General features: G+C 39.1%; 2 protein-coding genes across 2 annotated transcripts in view; both read left to right on the top strand.

Moving 5' to 3' along the window:
• The window catches only part of LOC146579762 (scavenger receptor cysteine-rich domain-containing protein DMBT1-like), a 40035-nt gene extending 35682 nt beyond the window's left edge, over positions 1 to 4353 (top strand). Inside the window, exons 11-14 of the mRNA XM_085267993.1 lie at positions 486 to 794; positions 2762 to 3070; positions 3784 to 3920; positions 4142 to 4353. Coding sequence (XP_085124119.1) covers positions 486 to 794; positions 2762 to 3070; positions 3784 to 3920; positions 4142 to 4243 — 857 coding nt within the window. The 3' untranslated portion in view covers positions 4244 to 4353. The remainder of the gene's footprint in view (positions 1 to 485; positions 795 to 2761; positions 3071 to 3783; positions 3921 to 4141) is intronic.
• Positions 4354 to 5446: 1093 nt separating this feature from the next.
• vbp1 (von Hippel-Lindau binding protein 1) lies at positions 5447 to 15712 on the top strand. The gene is made up of 6 exons (XM_085264792.1): positions 5447 to 5575; positions 9782 to 9906; positions 11019 to 11085; positions 13145 to 13243; positions 13391 to 13529; positions 14883 to 15712. The coding sequence occupies exons 1-6, from the start codon at positions 5495 to 5497 to the stop codon at positions 14957 to 14959; spliced, it is 588 nt and encodes a 195-aa protein (XP_085120918.1). The 5' UTR covers positions 5447 to 5494; the 3' UTR covers positions 14960 to 15712.
• The last annotated feature ends 3524 nt before the right edge of the window (positions 15713 to 19236 follow it).

The following is a 19236-nucleotide window of genomic DNA, read 5'->3' as shown; positions in this document are numbered from 1 at the left end:
TCCTTCTCTCTCTTTAAGTCCCAACTCAGAACTCACTTGTTCAAAATGGCTTATCCCACATAACCTCTCCACTCTGCTATTTTAAATTTGTTTTATGTCTTATGCTTTTATGATTGTGTAAACTGTTTGTTTTTATGTTGCTTTTATTTTTCTACTGTGTACAGTGTCCTTGAGTGTTCTGAAAGGCGTGATTTAACATTAAATCACATCTGAATCCTCAGTTTGTACTTGACAGAATTTATGATACATGCAATAAGGATTGTCTGGAGATTGTTTTACCACTTTAACAATAAAGGCGTGTTAGCTATACAAAATATGCACATTAAACAAAATGCCATCAAAATTATGGGTAGACTGTTGTACTTTTAAAAACTTCATACTGTTAGAAACGTTTGCTTTTAGAGTGTGATTTTCCTTTTCTATAATTCAGTTATGTGTCCTGTATGTTCTCTCAACAATCTGTGGTCTCTATGTTTTGTTTTCAGACATCAGATTAGCCGGGTCTGGATTGACTCAGTGCTCTGGCAGAGTTGAAATCTATCACAATAACATCTGGGGAACAATCTGCGGTGATGGCTGGGACTTAAATGATGCTGAGGTGGTTTGCAGACAGTTAAACTGTGGACCGGCACTAGGAGCTCCTCAGATGGCTTACTTTGGTGCAGGAAGTGGACAGATTTGGCTTGATAATGTGGGCTGTTCAGGAAGTGAAAGTTCTCTAACTGAGTGTCAAAACAGTGGATGGGGAACAAACACCTGTGCACACGATCAGGATGCTGGTGTCATCTGTACAGGTGAGAAACTTTTAGATGCTGAAGATATTTTAGGTCATTATGTTTTTGTGTCTCATGCAAGAGTTATATGCCGCACAACACTGTGAACATAATCAGGATATTTTTGGTCATCAACAAGATGTCAGATACTGTAAATAAAACTTCTTTTTACAACTACTGATACAGTCTTCAAATGCAAAGGCCAAATGAGTTCAAAAAGATAAAACAGAAGTTAAATGGTTTGTGTTTGAGACTGGGAGGGCAGATAAATCCATGTTTGTAGTCCTGGTGTCCACTCCAAGCCCAGAGAAAAAGGGCAGGTTGAAATCCTCCCACTTTACTACAACAACCTCACATAATTTGAAGTTTTGTCATTAAAAATGTTGATAAAAGGGGGCCATTGTTTTCTGTTGTTGTCTGTTTATTAACTTAATCCAGCGTTAACAAAAGGAAGGAAGCGTGTCAACCATAGTGTAAGAGGACAAACATTTCCTTGTAGTTTTACATTTTTGGAGGAATGCTAGCTGATAAGTATTGCCAGACAGGTAAATCATACCTGTCTGATCGCACTCAGTTTATTCAACTCAAATCCTTTACTTCTCAGCCCTTTCCTCTGACCAGGCGTGCCCCAGGGATCTGTCCTGGGGCCCCTTCTTTTCATTATCTACCTTCTTCCGCTTGGACACATTTTCCATAAATACAATATCCAGTTTCACTGTTATGCCGATGACACCCAGCTTTATCTGTCCACTAAACCTGATTCTGCTCTTCCCCCATCCTCCCTCACCCTCTGCTTAGCCAAACTAAATTCATGGTTCTCTTCTAATTTTCTCAAACTCAACAGTAACAAATCCGAGCTCCTCATGGTAGGCACTAAGTCAACATTATCCAGAAACCAACAGTTTCTCTGTTACTATCAATAACTCGCCGGTCTTCGTTTCTTCCTCTGTGAAAAGTTTGGGTGTCATCCTCCACAGTACTCTATCTTTCAATTCACACATTAATAATGTCACTCGGTCTGCATATTTTTAATTGTGCAACATTAATCGTCTCCGTCCTTTTCTCACCCCACATGCCACTGCCATTCTTGTCCACAGCCTTGTTACGTCCCGGATCGATTACTGTAATTCACTTCTTTTTGGTCTTACTCAAAAGTCCATCCACAAGCTTCAACGCGTCCAGAACTCTGCGGCCTGTATCATCTCCAGGACCCCTTCTATCCACCACATCACTCCTGTCTTGCAGCAGCTTCATTGGCTCCTGGTCGAATATCGTATCAATTTCAAAATACTCTTGTACACATTTAAGGCTATTCATCATCTCTCTCCTCCATATCTCTCTCATCTGGTTCAGATCACCAGCCCATCTCGGTGTCTCAGATCTTCTTCTTCCCTTTCTCTCTTTGTCCCCTCCCCCTGTCTTGCCACCATGGGGAGCAGGGCTTTCAGCTGCTCTGCTCCTCGACTCTGGAATTCCCTACCTCCTGATTTAAGAAATATCACTTCCTTCTCTCTCTTTAAGTCCCAACTCAGAACTCACTTGTTCAAAATGGCTTATCCCACATAACCTCTCCACTCTGCTATTTTAAATTTGTTTTATGTCTTATGCTTTTATGATTGTGTAAACTGTTTGTTTTTATGTTGCTTTTATTTTTCTACTGTGTACAGTGTCCTTGAGTGTTCTGAAAGGCGTGATTTAACATTAAATCACATCTGAATCCTCAGTTTGTACTTGACAGAATTTATGATACATGCAATAAGGATTGTCTGGAGATTGTTTTACCACTTTAACAATAAAGGCGTGTTAGCTATACAAAATATGCACATTAAACAAAATGCCATCAAAATTATGGGTAGACTGTTGTACTTTTAAAAACTTCATACTGTTAGAAACGTTCGCTTTTAGAGTGTGATTTTCCTTTTCTATAATTCAGTTATGTGTCCTGTATGTTCTCTCAACAATCTGTGGTCTCTATGTTTTGTTTTCAGACATCAGATTAGCCGGGTCTGGATTGACTCAGTGCTCTGGCAGAGTTGAAATCTATCACAATAACATCTGGGGAACAGTCTGTGATGATGGCTGGGACTTAAATGCTGCTGAGGTGGTTTGCAGACAGTTAAACTGTGGACCGGCACTAGAAGCTCCTCAGAACGCTTCCTTTGGTGAAGGAACTGGAGAAATATGGCTTGATGAAGTGACCTGTTCAGGCAGTGAAGACTTTCTGACTGACTGTCCCAACAGTGGATTTGGCAACCACGACTGTGACCATTCTGAGGACGCTAGTGTCATCTGTTCAGGTGAGATATATTCTTGGTCATTCACAAGATGTCAAATACTGTAAAGAAAACTTATTTTTACATCAAACGATACAGACTTAAAATGTAAAGGGCAAATGAGTTAAAACAGGTACAAACAGAAGGTTAAATAGTTTGTGTTAAATAGCCAAGAACGGCGTCTAACTTTAAATCTGTGACAAATCAATTACATGCATATCTGTCTTCGGTGGAAACTCTTTGAGTCGTTAAAAGTAGCTGCAGTTATATTACAATATACTATAGTAGTGCAACCAAATATATAGAACAAGTGCAAAACAAAATGCACACACTTTATTGTTATTTTAAAATGACTGGTTGCTAGTTTTGAGTCTGAGGCATCCACATTTATGATCATCGCTGTTAGAACTCGAAGTGGCCGTGTTTTGGTGTTCATGATGATGATGGAAATGATGATGGGAATGTTTACAGATATTAACTAAAATTAAAGAGGACTCCATAATATTACCAGCTCTGTCGGAAAGTAAAGTAAATTAAGGTTCGAATGTGATGGAATTTTCTACGTTAGGATTAACACAGAAAAGAAAATGTAACGAAGTGATTTTGAAGTTTAAAGTTTGTTTTAAATTATGGATGTGGAAAAGTCAGACAGCTAGAGAGAGGAGGATAAAGTGTGAGAGGGCATGGGCTGATTAGATGTTAACAGTGTGATTGGATGTCCCCATGTTTGAGGCCAGATGCCCTCTCCGAAGGTGTGACACCCAGTGAGAAAGTAGGAAGTTGGAGGAAGCTCTTGGTGAAAGTGAATCTGGCTGCTGTCGACTCCTCCGTGGACATGAAAGACCCATCTGTGATGGAGTCCATCATGAATTCGGTAACTTATGTTAAGAAATCTTAGTAAAGTGTCTTTACTGTTTTTTAAGGAAAAAACCTTCCAGATGTTTTTAAGACAGTCTTAGATGATTAATATTCCCAGAAAAAAATGCTTTATTTGCATTTTTCTGTGTCTCTTTCATGTCAAATTTCATTTAAAATGTAACTATAACAGTCTATAATTTGTGGTGTAATCAGTAAATTCTCTTTTCTGTTGTGCAGATCAAAAATGAGTTGGGAAGTACGGCTGACGACCTAAAAATGAGCTGGTGGAAACGTCCAGAAAAGAAAGATATCAAAAAACAAGAGGCGTGTACTCCATAGTTCACACTGTTTGTTTCAATAGCTGGATAAAGGCGGCTTACGGCCTGTAAAACTGATGTGATTCATTTAATCTTTACTTTTCACATGATATCTGTGTGACTGCTTGCTTTCTGTTGTGGTTCATAATCTCTCTCGTTTGATGACTTATTTCTCTGATGATTTTCCAAAGAAGACGAGCTCTGTTGGTGCCTTCAGAGAAATATTACAGACAAATATGAAATTTAACATTTGCTTTGAATTGAGGTCAAGTGAAGTGATTTTCAAGGTAAGGAAGTTATATTTCCCTGTGGTTTGCATCATGAAAAACAATATGGAAATATATCTTCCTTGACCTTCCTTGCCCATAATGAATTGTTCTTTGTCTCTCACAAAGTTAAATTCAAACCAATTTATCTGAGATGTTTTGAAGTGATTGATAAATTTCATCCGTGTGTTTTACCAGGACGCATTTCACATCAAACCTGCATATTAACTGAAGCTTCAAATATTTTTGTCTATGTTAGTGAAAAAAGCATTTTTTTTTAATTCTTGGTTTTATTGCATAATGAATTTACATTGCATGATCGCTTGAGTTAACCTACTCTTCCCTTTTCTGTGGTTTTATTTCATGAGTGTTCTGAGATGTGCATTACTGCGCAAAAGTCTTTGGCCATCCCTTCTTTTTTATATTTTGTGTGAGAAATGGAAGATAGAATCATTTAATTAAAACGTGCAAAACTCTATATATAGATGCATTTTTGCTTGAATAATTCATACCAGTGTTATGTGGCTTATCAAATAAAAAACAAAAATCAAAAGCATTCCACTGGAAATGGTCTGGTTGAAGGGCTGGATTGAAAATAAATGAAAAAGCAGCCAATTTCCAGAGAATAACTCAGAAAGCCTGGAAAACTGTTGCTCAAGAGCACTTTAAAAATTAGAAGAAAGTCTGTTTCCTTGGAAGTAATATATAGAGAAATGAGGGATGACTACACTTTTTTCACAGTACTGTAATTATGTTTTGTTTAGTTGGTTGAATTTATATGTGTCTTGAATGCTGTAGCCATGTTACTAACACTATTATAAATCATCAATAATGTATCATTATTATGTGTGAGAATAAAAGGTTCTTGATTCAAAAATACTCGGTGAGCCTTTTGTGTTACTCCAGTTGCAGCCTGCGACCACTAGAAGCAACAGTCTTGTTTCCCCGCTTAAGACGGTTGTACGCATGCTCGTACGTCAGGAAGGAAGGAGTATCCTCTCTCCAAGATGGCAGCGATCATAGACAACAGCAATGCCGTAGGGGCGACAAAGAGAAAGCACCTCGGTATCCCAGAAGCGGTTTTTGTGGTGGGTAAACCCGGACATTTCTCGCTGTGTCGCTGGTTTGACTTGTTATTACTCCGCTGAAGACACACTTGTAGCTGTAGCTTCCGGTGTGCGGGTGCAGCATGCTGGCTAACAGCTAAGCTAACAGATAATCCTGCTGTGTGTGCAGGCTGGGCGGCAGCTCGTTTCCATCTATGGACATCACTGCATTATTGTCACTATGCCTCGTTTCCTCTTTAGGCTTTAGGTCAGTTCATCCAGCCACACATCAGTCTAACTGGAGGCTGCTTTGGTGACATTAGCCTCATCCGTGCATAATCAGACAGTAAGATAAGCACATTTAGATTTAAGGTGTATAGTGAATACGTCCGAACATGTATGAGCTACTGCTCTCAGGTGTCCTGTCTCCTGACAGTTGCAAATACAGCAGAAAGTTAAGCGTCACGTGATCTGCAGGTTATTTTTCTCCTTTAGGATGGGCATTATATCACAGGGCCCACTGCCGTGTCTTCAACGTGTTTGTTTCATGAGGTCAGCAGTTCAAAGCTCCACCGAAACTAGAAAATATTGATCTTCATTTACTTAGAAGCACCTTAGGTGATTCGTTTTCAGTAATTCATCACTTATTTCACTGCTAATCTTCACTCATGTATGTCCTTTGGCCTTTGCTGAGCAAATACATACAATTAAAACTAGAGTTGGTCTGTCGCTTACAGGTTGAGTCACACATATACCTACATGCATGTGCATGTCAGAGCACAGTGCAGATTAATGTAGTCTCCATCGCCACCTGTCAGCCACCACGTCCAGCTTTGCTTCCTGGATGTGTAATCTCTCTGTTTCTGCTCCCTCTATCCCTCACTCACCTGTAAGGAGCACATGTACATTTCTAATCAAAAGCTGAACATCAGATTCACAGATATTATAAATGTGATTTTAAAATGTGTTTGTTTCAGATTTTTATGGTAGAAACAGTTTGAGCTGTTGCAAGTCCCAACAGATCTTTGACAATAAAAGCCTCGTCAAGAAATGAAGTGTTTCTGACCAGTAAGAGTCTAAGAGGCCTTTAATTTGAAAGATATGGTACTATGAGATCTTTAAGATACATGGGCCCCGATTATTAAACATCTTGACAGTGTAATAAAGTAATTTCTAAAGTTATAATGTTGTTCTTTCTGTAGAGTTGCCTTTTATTTGTCCTCATTGACGTCCAAATCACCAGCTATTCCATAACGTACAATGTTTTTTGTTACAGAAGAGTTGACGTCATAAGTTTCTTAACATTAACTTACTGAAAACGTGGCACGAAGATGCCGTTCGAAAAATTTATTCTGAAATGATTCTGCAATTTGTAGACTGTTGAGCCTCTGCCTGTATTTAACCCTGAGGAAATCTGCCTCTCCAAAATGCTTCTTTTATACCCAATCTTGTGACTGACGTGTTGCCAGTAAACCTAATTAGTTGGAAAACTTTCTTTCTAGTAGAGCAGGGCGATATGGCCAAAAATATTTATCACGATATATATTTGAAAATTTGCGATAACGATATAACTGACGATATAATTGATGCGAGACAAAATACAACTCCACAACATTACTAGTGCAAAAAGACAACCTTCCATTTATTTTCACTTAAACAAGAAGCTGGTTTTTATGTACATTAAAGCTTTATAAAAATGTAACAGTGCAAATGCAAATTCCTTGTATTCCATGTATAATATCCACTGAAGTTAAAAAGAGGTGCTTTGCAACATTAAACTGCAGTGTGCAGTACGCATTTTTCGGACCATAAGGTGCACGGGATTATAAGGCACATTAAGCGAAACAAAGCAGTCAGATAAATCAAACTTTATTAAACTCATTCTTCTTGCTTCCTCCACTTCTGTACCATTGATTCATTAATGTTGAATTCTCTGGCAGCTGCTCTATTCCCATGTTGTTGCAGTATATTAATGACTAACCTCGTATTGTGGACGGATTATCTCAGTTGTTCTCCTGACTGAAGTTTGGTCCGTTTACAGCATCCTGCCATGCGATTGCATTTGTCTCTAACCATGAAGAACCTTCACGTTAACTTTTATAAGTGGAAAAGTGTTAGTGTTCGTCCTCCAGCTTCACTGTTTATGTTATGCTAACATAGCTGTGTCGCTAGCGATCACGTAGCACATCATTATATACCAGCTAGCCCAACTTCAGTAACCCTACAAACATCACTGCTGTTTAGTTTCCTGTCTTCATTTATGTTGGAAGTGATAGCAGAGCTGTACGTTTGATTTTTTTCAGAAATCTCTCAGTCAGAACATGCAAGATCATGCTTAGGTAACTAGCGAAACTAGCGAGCTAACTTCCGCTAGCTTCCTGCTAACTTCTAACTCCGTTAAATGTAATAACTTTTGTTTTCATGGATGCCTGGAATTTAAACTTTATAGTTACACCTGGTAAAGCAGCAATGCTGATCGTTTTATTAAAGATGAAAGAATTTAGACAGTTTTTAACTCTAAGTGATGCTGCAGTGTTGTTTGACCTGAAGCATACGGAGTTTAGGACCCAGATTACTCCCAGATTTAAGAGCATCTTAGTCCGACAAATATGACAATAACGACGGCCGCTTGCATGTTCTGCAAAAAAATGTGCTTTGTTGTGTATCTGACGGACAAACACCAAACCAGTTCCACATCACGGAAGTTGCACCATTTTTACAAACCAATTCTGGTTCATCTGTTTCACTCAACAATCGGCCATGTGCGTATGAAAACAAAGGCACTGCGCATGTGCGTTTTACTCCCATTCTATCGCGATATTTCATTTTCCTATCGTTGCCTAACATTATACCGGTATTACCATGAACGGTATAATATGGCCCAGCCCTACTTTCTAGTACCACTATTGTTGCCCTCATCCCAACTGTTTTGGAATTGAGGTAGTACATAATCTCTCCAGCGTGTGCTGGTGCCCAAATCACCTCGCTAATGAGGCATCCCAATCTGATGCCTAAACCAGCTCAACTATTTGCTTTCTGGTTTATTGTTATAGTTTAGTTCATTGTTAGTAGGGCTGCTCAATTAATCGAATTTTAATCACGATTACGATCTGGGCTTTCAACGATCATTAAAAATGACTGAGCCGATTATTAGCCCCTCCCTCATTTATCCGCGACACCTTAAAGGCCGGTCCGTGAAAATATTGTCGGGCATAAACCGTCCGTGGCGCAAAAAAGGTTGGAGACCGCTGATTAAGAGGACCCGAGGGAAGCTCGGAAAGCTAAGCAGAAATTATTTGGAGAGTGACTGCCGTTGGTTGAAAAGAGAGTTTAAAAACAAACTTCAGTGGTGTTGCACACTATTTTATATTATTTTTTTAAAGTCATTGTTAACCCTTTAAAGCCGGTCAGAGCTGCACGCTCCGTTTTGTGTAACTATTGTTAAATCCCTGTAGAACCTGAACCGTGTAAGCTAGCGCAATAATTTGTTTTGCATATGAAACCGGAGGAGTTGTACTTACATCTGATGCCATCAGCTTGTCCTCGGTCACGGTTTCGTTCCACATATAGCTTTGCAAAAATTGCATAAAAAGCGCTTGCAGGAACAAAAACATAATATTCCAGAAACACGCTTTGCCGATCCTATCAGCTGTTCGTAACACTTCCCACAGTGAAATGATGCACCTGCTGTTTTCTTTGCAAATTTGCATCATAGGATTGTTTTTTGTTTTTCCTGCAGTATATAAAAATTGCTGTATCTCCAAAATAAAACTATGAAGACACTCAAAATAAATTTCCTGTGGTGGGAAACTATTTTTTGCAACTTTATTGTATTTAAAGTTTTGAGGGATAAGCCTCTTAAATTTCTCCAAGTAGAAATATATGTAAACAAAACAAAAGCGATTTTCAATTTTTTTTGTAGTTTATTGCACTTTTTTGCAATTTATGTAATTACTATGGACTTAATGCATACATATTATTAAAATATGGGCTATAACAGTTGTATTGATGTATAGCAACTTGAAATGCTCCCACAAATGGCACTACAGCATGTAAAAAAAAAAAAAAAAAGCTCTGGTGGACTTGGTTCTATAGTAGGCCTTAAAGGGTTAAATAAATATCGTCAAATAATCGTGATCTCAATTTCAGTGAAAATAATCGTGATTATCATTTTTGCCATAATCGAGCAGCCCTAATTGTTAGTTAATCTTGCTTAATGCTTTCTTTCTCTCTTGCCTGGATTTTCAGGAGGATGTCGACTCTTTTATGAAGCAACCCGGCAATGAGACGGCGGACGCGGTGCTGAGGAGGCTGGACGAACAGTACCAGAAATATAAATACATGGAGCTCAACCTGTCTCAGAAGAAACTCAGGTGACACCAGTGAAGGAACACTTAACCTTGTTGTTATTGGCTTATACAGAGTTTGACAGAGGTCATTAGAGTTTGGTGCTAATATGGGACATCATCAGCTGGTGGACATAATTTCTGAGTGATAATCAAAGATTTGGACAGATATCCGGTCGTTAAGTAATGACGTGACGAATCCTACTTCCGGGCCTAAAGTAGTCTGCGTTTAATATGGCTTTTGTGTTGTTAACATGTTTAATGTTTTGTGTTTTCTTCTATTTGATCTCAAAAAGCTCCTAAAACAGTCAGTGATCACTGTTGACCTCCCTCGGCTTTTATTACCGCTAATCATTTATTTAAGCTCAGTTTTTAAAACCTTAGGATGTAACTACAGCCCAGCCCATGCAGCAGTATATGAATGACTAACCTCGTATTGTGGATGGATTATCTCAGTTGTTCTCCTGGCTGAAGTTTGGTCCTTTTACAGCATCCTGCCATGCGATTACATTTGTTCCTGACCACCGAGAACACTCACGTTAACTTTTATCGAGTGGAAAAAAAGTTAGCTTGTTTATATTATGCTAACATAGCTGTGTCGCTAGCGGTCACGTAGCACATCATTATATACCAGCTAGCCCAACTTCAGTAACCCTACAAACGTCACTGCTGTTTAGTTTTCTGTCTTCATTTATGTTGGAAGTGATAGCAGAGCTGTACGTTTTAATTTGTTTCCAAAACCCTGCAGTCAGGACATGCTATATTGTATTTAGATAGAAGCTAGCGAGCTAACTCCCTGCTAACTTCTAACTCTGTTAAATGTCATAAATTCCGTTTTCATGGATGCCTGGATGTTAAACTCAATTGTTACACCTGGTAGAGCAGAACGCTGATCATTTTATTAAAGATGAAAGACTTTAGACAGTTTTTCAACTCTCAGTAATACCATAGTGATCGTTTGATATATGGACCTGCAGCGGAGTTTAGGCCCAGACACGGCTAGTGACGTCAGACTTAACGACGGATTAAAGACATGTAGTGAGCTATTTAAAGGAGAGCATCAGCAGAATTTAGAAGAATAAGGACACACTCCACGCATGCTTCATAATAACATCCAAATCACATCTCTTTGCTCGCAGGTTGAAAAACCAGATCCCTCAAATCAGACAAACGCTAGAAATCCTACGACACATGCAGAAGAAGAAGGTGCGTACGGTTGTTGTGAACAACTTTAAAATGTTACCATTGTGTGACACCAGTGTAATTATGTGTTGAGCCTGTTGTAATTTGACTTGATGTTAAGTGAATCAAACAAATAATGGTTTGAATTCATTTATAGGGATGCCTGTCAGGTCAAAGGTTATTTCTGTAGCACATTTTAAACAACCTCAGTTGACCAAAGTGCTGTACAATTTATATAAAATGTACACTGTATACAACAGTCGCAAAATCAACAATAAGTATACACAGAAAAAATCTAAAACAAGTAAATTAGACTGCGTTTGCATGATTAAAGACGGAGTACTCTGCTCAACTAGACTCAAAAGCAAGTGAGAACAAATGGGTTTTTAAAAATGATGGGCAGCTAAAAGTTCTGTATCCACTGAGACTCTTAAAGCAACTGGATACTGAAATCGACTGGAAGCCGGTTTAAGGCGGCTAGTACAGGTGTAATGTGATCGATCAAAGTGAGCTGCTGCATTTTGTACAGCTTGTTTGATCAGAGCTAACATATAAGAGTTACAACAGTCTAGACGAGAGGTAATAGAAATGTCAAATATCACACCAAGGTTCCTTACAGGTTAGAGGTTAAGAGACCAATGGCACTGTCATACCCATCTTACAGGTTGGACTGTCCAATTAAAATAATTTCTGTTTCGCTTTTGTTCAGATTAATGAAGTTTATCTCCAACCATGATTGTATAGCTGAGACAGTTCACCAGTGCCTGAATAGAAGCGTAGCTGCTGGTTTGTATAGGCGATGACCTACATAGCTGTAGGTTATCTGCAAAGCAATGAATAGAGATGTGGAAATGAAAGAAGATAGTGGGCCCCAGCACAGAACCCTGAGGTACCCGACAACTAAGTGTGGACACAGAGGAAACTCCCGTGTTGCAGATGTGACTGTATCCATTTAAGGGCTGTATGTTTAATACCAACACACAATTCAAGCCGTGACAGAAGAAATGCCATCATCTACAGAGACGCATCATATCGTCCATGATAACAACAGTATAGATTTTTATGCAATACAAAAATATTATCCTAGGATATCGTTGCTTTTAAGTCCCCTAGTGAAAACGAGAACTGAGTGTCAGCATATATAAATTTTAAAAAGATCTACTTCAACAATAGAATAAAATAGAATAGCCCTTTATTGTATGTGTACAACGAAACTGTGGAAACCTCAAACAAAGCACAATACTGTGCAGAGTACGCAAGAAAACTGTCGCTGCTGAAGGTGGAAACCACAAACATGTTTCATCACTTCATGCAAAATCATACTATTGAGTACAGACATGTTACAAAGAAGGAGATACTATATATAAACAAATGGCTCAACCAAGTGTTGCTAACTGCTCTCCATATGAAAAAGGCAGAGGAAGCAGTGGCTGGAAATGACTGATGTTGTAACTTTGTGGAAAAGCAGAGCTTTAAGCAGCTGGTGAAAACGCTTGATCCAAGTCAAAAAGTCCCATGTAGAAAGTATTTTTAGCTTTACTGTGTGACAATGTTGTGCAGCTGCTGGAAATATTACACGGCTAAGTTACTTTAATTATTGTTAAACTAAAGATTGAAGCAATCATACTGCACTTTACATCCTTACATCACACATCAGCTCTACTGTTTACAAATGATCCAACGTGGTATTGATTATGTAAATTTCAAAGCCAAAATCTTAGCTGTTTAAAACATGACTTCATCAGTTCAAAAATTATGTAATTCAGTGTATAAAAATGTATCTTGTTAAAAAAATAATACTGTTTTTTTTTTTTTAAAAGGACCAATCTGCACATATTTTATTACACTTGGTTAAATAATGAGCCAATAACTTAATATTTTATCACATTATCAATCAGGCCACTTAACACAGAAATAACTAAATCTTTTAGTGTTTGTCTGACTAAACCACAGAGACTTCTTCATTTAACTGTGAGATTGTCGAGTTCAAAGCGGTGGTGATGCTTGAAGGTCGGCCAAAGTTAAAGTGTGTGGCAGAGAAATTGATAGTGAAGCACCTTTAACCAGGTTTGCTTTCCTTCAGGAAACCACAGAGCCAATGGAGACACACTTCCTGTTGGCTGACAATGTTTACTGCAAGGCGTCAGTGCCACCCACTGACAAAGTCTGCCTATGGTTAGGGGTAAGTATTCTCAGTGAGCATTTTATTTCAAGGATAAAGCCAAAAAGTAATGAATCAAAAAGGGCTGTCTTGTGGACCTTATTCATAGAAGAGTTAATTAGATGAAGCTTAGCGTTTTCTTCCCACCCTGACGTTTTCTCCTCACAGGCAAACGTCATGTTAGAGTACGACATCGATGAAGCTCAGGCTCTGCTAGAGAAGAACCTCTCCACGGCGTCTCGCAACCTGGAGACGCTCGAGGAGGATCTGGACTTCCTGCGAGACCAGTTCACCACCACTGAAGTCAGTATCCTTCCGCAGCGTAGCTCGCCCAGGCGGAGGTTACACCACTGATGGCACTGACAAAGCTCTCTGAAGCAAATATGGTTCACTTTTCAGTGAAAAACAGCGACATCTAGTGGCCAAACTACTGGTTTTCCATTTGTGTGAGTGGAGGGCATGACCTCACACTGTACTGCTGGTGTTGTTTCAGTGCAGCTTATTACACACAGGATTTCAGTTGTTATTTGGAAATGACCTAATGAGTATAAATGATTCACTGTTTAGAAGAAAAAGCATCGATTCTTGAGGTGCATTCACCATAAAGTGAAAGTAAGTTGCCTCTGTCAGCTTTCACTTAAAAAATAATGTCCAGACTTAAGACGGAGTGTAACAAACAAATCAACCCAGAGGTTTATTTGTTTGTTACACCAGAGCTGCAAAGATAATTGAATAAACAGCTTAGGCTGCTCAGGCATGAGGCACTGCTCTCCGGTGTTTTTTAGACCAGACGATTCATTGAGTAACTTGTTTGAGTGATAAACCAATGATTTAAAAAAGGAAAATAAATATTGGTTGATAAGAAACACAGCATGAAGTGGACCATGATAGATGATAAACTGCAGTTTTGCCCATTAAAAACTGAAAATAACCTTCAAGATGATCCTTTAAGGGAGTAAACCCATATGAATCGCTCCCTGGAAGTCCCTGCTGGTCACCAGCATCACTGGGTTCACTGATTTCTCTATCAAACTTTAATGAGAGGATAATGAGAGCTGGGTCTCTGGTTATGACCTTCAGTACACTTGAAGGAAGATCATCAGCTCATGAGTGTGACTGGAAGCTCCAGCTGTGTGAGTCAGACCAAAAAATGTATCCGGTTATTCGAGGTCTAACAGAAGTGTACAACACGACTGTTTACTGCTACTTGTAGTGATGGAAAACCCTGTTTGGTGCTGGGCTAGTCCCAGAGTCACAGCCTCTGAGACACAATCATAGTGAGTCTGTGCGTCTGGACGTTCCTGATGTTGCACTGTAAAGTGCACGGCCGACAGACGTTTAGATCTGCATCTCTGCAGACTTCGCCAAAGGCAATCAGCCACAGTTCATAGAGTGGAAGTTAAACGCCGTTATAGAGGACGCCTGCGATAAATATTACAAAATAATATTGTTCAAAATGAGCAACCAACCAAGAGGTAATAATTACATGAAGTCGAATGAGGGCAAAATGTACCTCTCATCTCCTCAGTTTACAGTCGACCTGACACAGCAGGTAAGCGTGACAATGTTTTGTAATGTTGGTTAACTATTTCACGACTCCAGATCAAAACATCAATCCAGACGAGCCCTCTGTTGCTCCTTAACTCGCTGCTCCCTCCAGATATGGCGCGAGTCTACAACTGGGACGTGAAGAGAAGGAGCAAAGAAAACCTCCTCAAATCAGCAGACAAGTCTTAATATCGACGGGACGGCGTCCACACCACCTTCTGCTGAATATCTCTCCTTAGTCAGTACTAAAAAGAAAAAAACTTTAAAAAAAACAAACCCCGTCCCCCAGACTCACGTGTATGTTCACCCCGGAGCTCGGCGCGTAGAGGGCGTGTTGGAAATCTTTCCTCGAGCTGCGGCTTTGAGTTGATTTCTGTGCCCTCTATGCAGCCAGCCTCCAACTTCCACCAGTACTGTTTTCTGTTGATTTGTTACTTTTTAAAGTATTTTTTCAAGTAAAAACTAACAAAAGCAACGAGGCAATTTTTGTATTCTTTTTAAAGATTTGAGTATGTTCCTGTCATTTTATTTGATTGTTTTTGGCAGATTGTGAGCGAGGGCTCTCTCACGTCATCTTCTCTTTGCATTTTCCCTCCTTACTGACCGGACTCTCCTGTTTTTTAGTTATTCTTTTTTGTTCCTCCTTCAGCAACATCTACATGCAGGACTTTAAGTTTCTAAAACCACGCTGTGAGTAGAATAAAGCTCTAAGAAAACCATCGTCTCCACAGGAGACGAACAACACAATAAAGTTAGTTTGGACTGTAGTCCTGCTTCACACCCACCACTGCTCCTCCTCCGTCCTTTGACCTTCCACACTCACCCATCTCCTTCTCCTCCTTTTTACCACTGTTCTGTCTGTATTTATTTGTCTCTCACTGTATTCATTAAACGATGAATGAAGTAAAAGGAGAACACTTGGGCAAAGAGATGAGACCTTGACCTGGTGCTGTGTGTATTTTTTCAGCAGAGAAAGAAAGTGTGTAAATAAGTGCAGTGAAACATGTACGGAGGCCAGCAGGAAGTGATGCAGGGAAACAAATGAGTGTCTGCGTTTATTATAGTGAGCTGCTTCTGTTAAAAGAAGCTTCAGGTAGACAATAGCTGCTCAAATAGTAGAGATCTTTTTAAATGGGGCTCATGTTGAATATGCGATAAACCTATAAGAAAGAACTCGAACAAAAACTAGTTGAAAATTGAGTTTTATGGATTTTTAGTGTGTGTAAACTTCCTGCATTGATATACCAGCATAAGTAGCCCCTCCCCCAAAATAATGTAGCATCTGCGCTGAAGCACAAGATTTAATGGAAAGGAAACAGAGCTGATAACATGCAGTCTGCTTACAACAAAAATATTTCACGTCACTGTTGGAATAAATAAGCTCTCACATAAATTGTTTACACTTCTCGAAGTACAGGACTGAGAGCAGTAGATGGTGGACGAATCCACAATGAGATACATGAGGGAGTCTTTGTTTTCTGTCTGTAGATAAACCAGTAGCTTACACTGCTGTATACCAGTGCATAGTCTTTCAGCCTCATCCACAAGACAAGGCAGGTAAGGCTTTCCAAGTTCCAAAATTATTTACCTCAGATGAATGAAAACAGATGACACGTTACATGGTGTAATCACAAATAGTCTATTAAAGTATTTAACAACTAAGAACTCTTCGCTCCCTCTATAGGCGTTGAGAGGTAGGTGCTGCTAAATTAAATACACTTTATAAATGCAGATGTCTCAGCAGGTTGCTGGTCTGGAGCATTATTCCTGACAATGAAACGCGTCAATAATCTTTAAAAAAGCAAATGTTGCTGCCCATCAGTCTGGTAAAGCTTTTAAGGCCAATTCCAAACTGTTTGAAGTTCATCATTCTGCAGTGAGAAAGGTTATTCACAAATGCAAAACATTAAAGAGTTGCCACAATCATTCAGGAGTGGACATCCGTGCAGTTTCACCTCAAAGTTAGACCGTGCAATGCTCAGAGAAACTGCAGAAAACACCAGCCCTACATCTCAGTCTCTAAATTTCATGACAGCACAATTAGAAAAAGACTGACAGAGAATGGCTTGTTTGGAAGGGTCTTCTCTCTGAAAAGAAGCAGCACACCTGCTAGTGGACAGATGAGCCCAAGGTGGAGATGTCTGGCTCTAAAGCACAGCTACATGTGAGTCAACCGTGAACTTTTGTGTACGAAGTGTTCGAGAGTCAAATGTGAGGCCATCCGTCTAACTGAGTGATGCAACACGGCAATGATCCCGAGCACAGCAGCAAACAGATGAATGCCTGCAAACCTCAATGGACTGAAGCAGCAGTGCAAAGAAGAGTGGGTTAAAAGTCCCACAATGATGTGAGACACAGACAAAGTCATACTTCAAGTTACTGCTACCAAAGGTGGTTTTACTACTGTATCAAAGGGTTTATGTAGTATATCACACTGATTAGGTTTTGTGACATAAACGATGATATGCCGTGTTAATCTTAAGACCTCAATGTTTTTTAATGTCCTGATATATTATTTTTTAGAATTAAAAGATGGTGTGTTTTGTTTTTAAGACTGTAGTTTCATAAGTGCACAGATACACTGAAGGGGTTAAACCAGTTTTTCACTGATTTGTATCGACGTCATCGCCATCGATTATATGTTGCTGACAGAAATCAGTTACCATCCACATCCTTGTAGTAATAAAATAAAACATTGTAGAAAGATCTGACTTTTAGGTGTAACTGTTCAAACCCTGTAAAATAAACCCTGTTAAAAAATTCAGATTTGTGTATCATGCGTAGCAATGAATTTCTTGTTGCTTTTCTTTGCTATTGCCCTCCTGCACTGGCTTCACTTTTCACCTCTTTTATGCATCTATATATTGTCTGTGTACAACACATGTTCTGTCCTTGCAATACAAGGTTGAAAACAACAAGGTTGCAACAAAATGACAGTGGAGATAAAAAGCTTTCAGCCCCTGTAAGGCTACAGCCGTGGTGACATCAGTGTTTTGTATTCAGTGTGAAAGCAGCCTCAGTGAAACCAAAGCCAAGGATCCTGGCAGAAAACGGTGCAGTGTTTCCTCTTGGATAAGAGCCCTAAAGGAGATTGCTTTGCTGTCAGCATGAACCTACTTTCCATCATATGAAAGACATCTCACAAAATACTTTCCCTTGATCACTTCACAGGTCCTGAGGTGACTTTGTCGGCACCCTTGAATGTTTCTTTTTGTTTCCTGCCGAGTCAAGATTCAGAGCCTTTCAAGGCCAAGGAGGTTTTTCTGTAAGGGGGGAAAGGACCAGTTGACAGAGTGTATCTTTCGAGATCAGCAAGTTCATGTGACTTTCTGTGGAGTGTGTGTCGGAGCCGGAAAAGGAAAGTAAATTACTTCACTCACAGGCTGCAGGTCAAACTAGCACTGAAACATTAAAAAACACTTCCAGACCACAAGAGCCTTGTGGACTTCTAGGAAAGAAGAGGCTACTAACATAAAGCCTGTGTTACTGCTTATTTCACACACTAGCGTATGTTTTACTGGAAAATGACTTCTCTTTGGGAGTAATGACTAAATTTGAACGTGCCTTTTTGGTCTTTATTACACATTTTTGTCCTTCTATTGAAAAGAAACAGTTTTAGAGGTAAAGAGCATGGATGCTCTTTTCAGCTGTAAGCCTACAATAACCTTCAACATTTAGAAAGTCTCACATGTTAAAAGACCACAAATGTGGAGCATGAAAAAGAAATTACAGTAGATTTCACACTTTCTGCAAGTTAAGAATGAAAAAAATGAATTTTATTGTAAAAGGTTTTGTCCAGCATAGGAAGTGAGAAAAATTTGTCCACCCAGGAGGGTTTGGTTGTATTTTTGAAGACATATTGATTAAACTGGACAGTGAAGATGATCTTAAAGGGTTCCCCCATAAAGACTGGAAACAGGATGGTCCGAGTTGGTAAGAAGAGGGTGTGTTTTGTCACCAGGCGTATCAAAGTCAGGCCAAATTTAATCTTAAGAGGTCCAGACAGCTAAAACTATGTCTAATAAGTTTACTGGGAAGAAGTTCAGCTGTACATTAAATATAATAAACCACCTATTTAAAAACTGATTGTGAACAGCATGAAGCTTGTTAAGAAAAATGTGCACAGCTTCAAAAGTGCATCACAGTTGTTCCACAGTTATAACGCTGCTGTAGTAAAAGTCAGTCCCACTCTTTTGGCTTAATTGTAGAAAAAGTGCAGGCAGCTCTTACCCAGACTTTGTCCTATAATTACAAAATATAAAATTTATTTTATTTTGCAAAATAACTTGTGCTGTGAATCTACAGAAAACCGTAATAAAATTCAATAGTATATAGTGAAAAAACTGGATGTTTTTTGTTATATAACAGAATAGTGTTTTTTCTTCAATAAGAACTGCAAAACTGAGGAAAATACAGCTAAAAGTCCAAAATGTATGCTCTCTCTCTTTTTTCTTTCTTTCTTTGGA

The sequence above is a fragment of the Mchenga conophoros genome, linkage group LG3 (genome assembly GCF_057382185.1).
Source record: "Mchenga conophoros isolate Kocher_MC1m ecotype Shallow Benthic linkage group LG3, M_conophoros_male_GT1.1, whole genome shotgun sequence".
Lineage (NCBI taxonomy): Eukaryota > Metazoa > Chordata > Actinopteri > Cichliformes > Cichlidae > Mchenga > Mchenga conophoros.
This window is presented reverse-complemented; position numbering and strand designations above follow the sequence as displayed.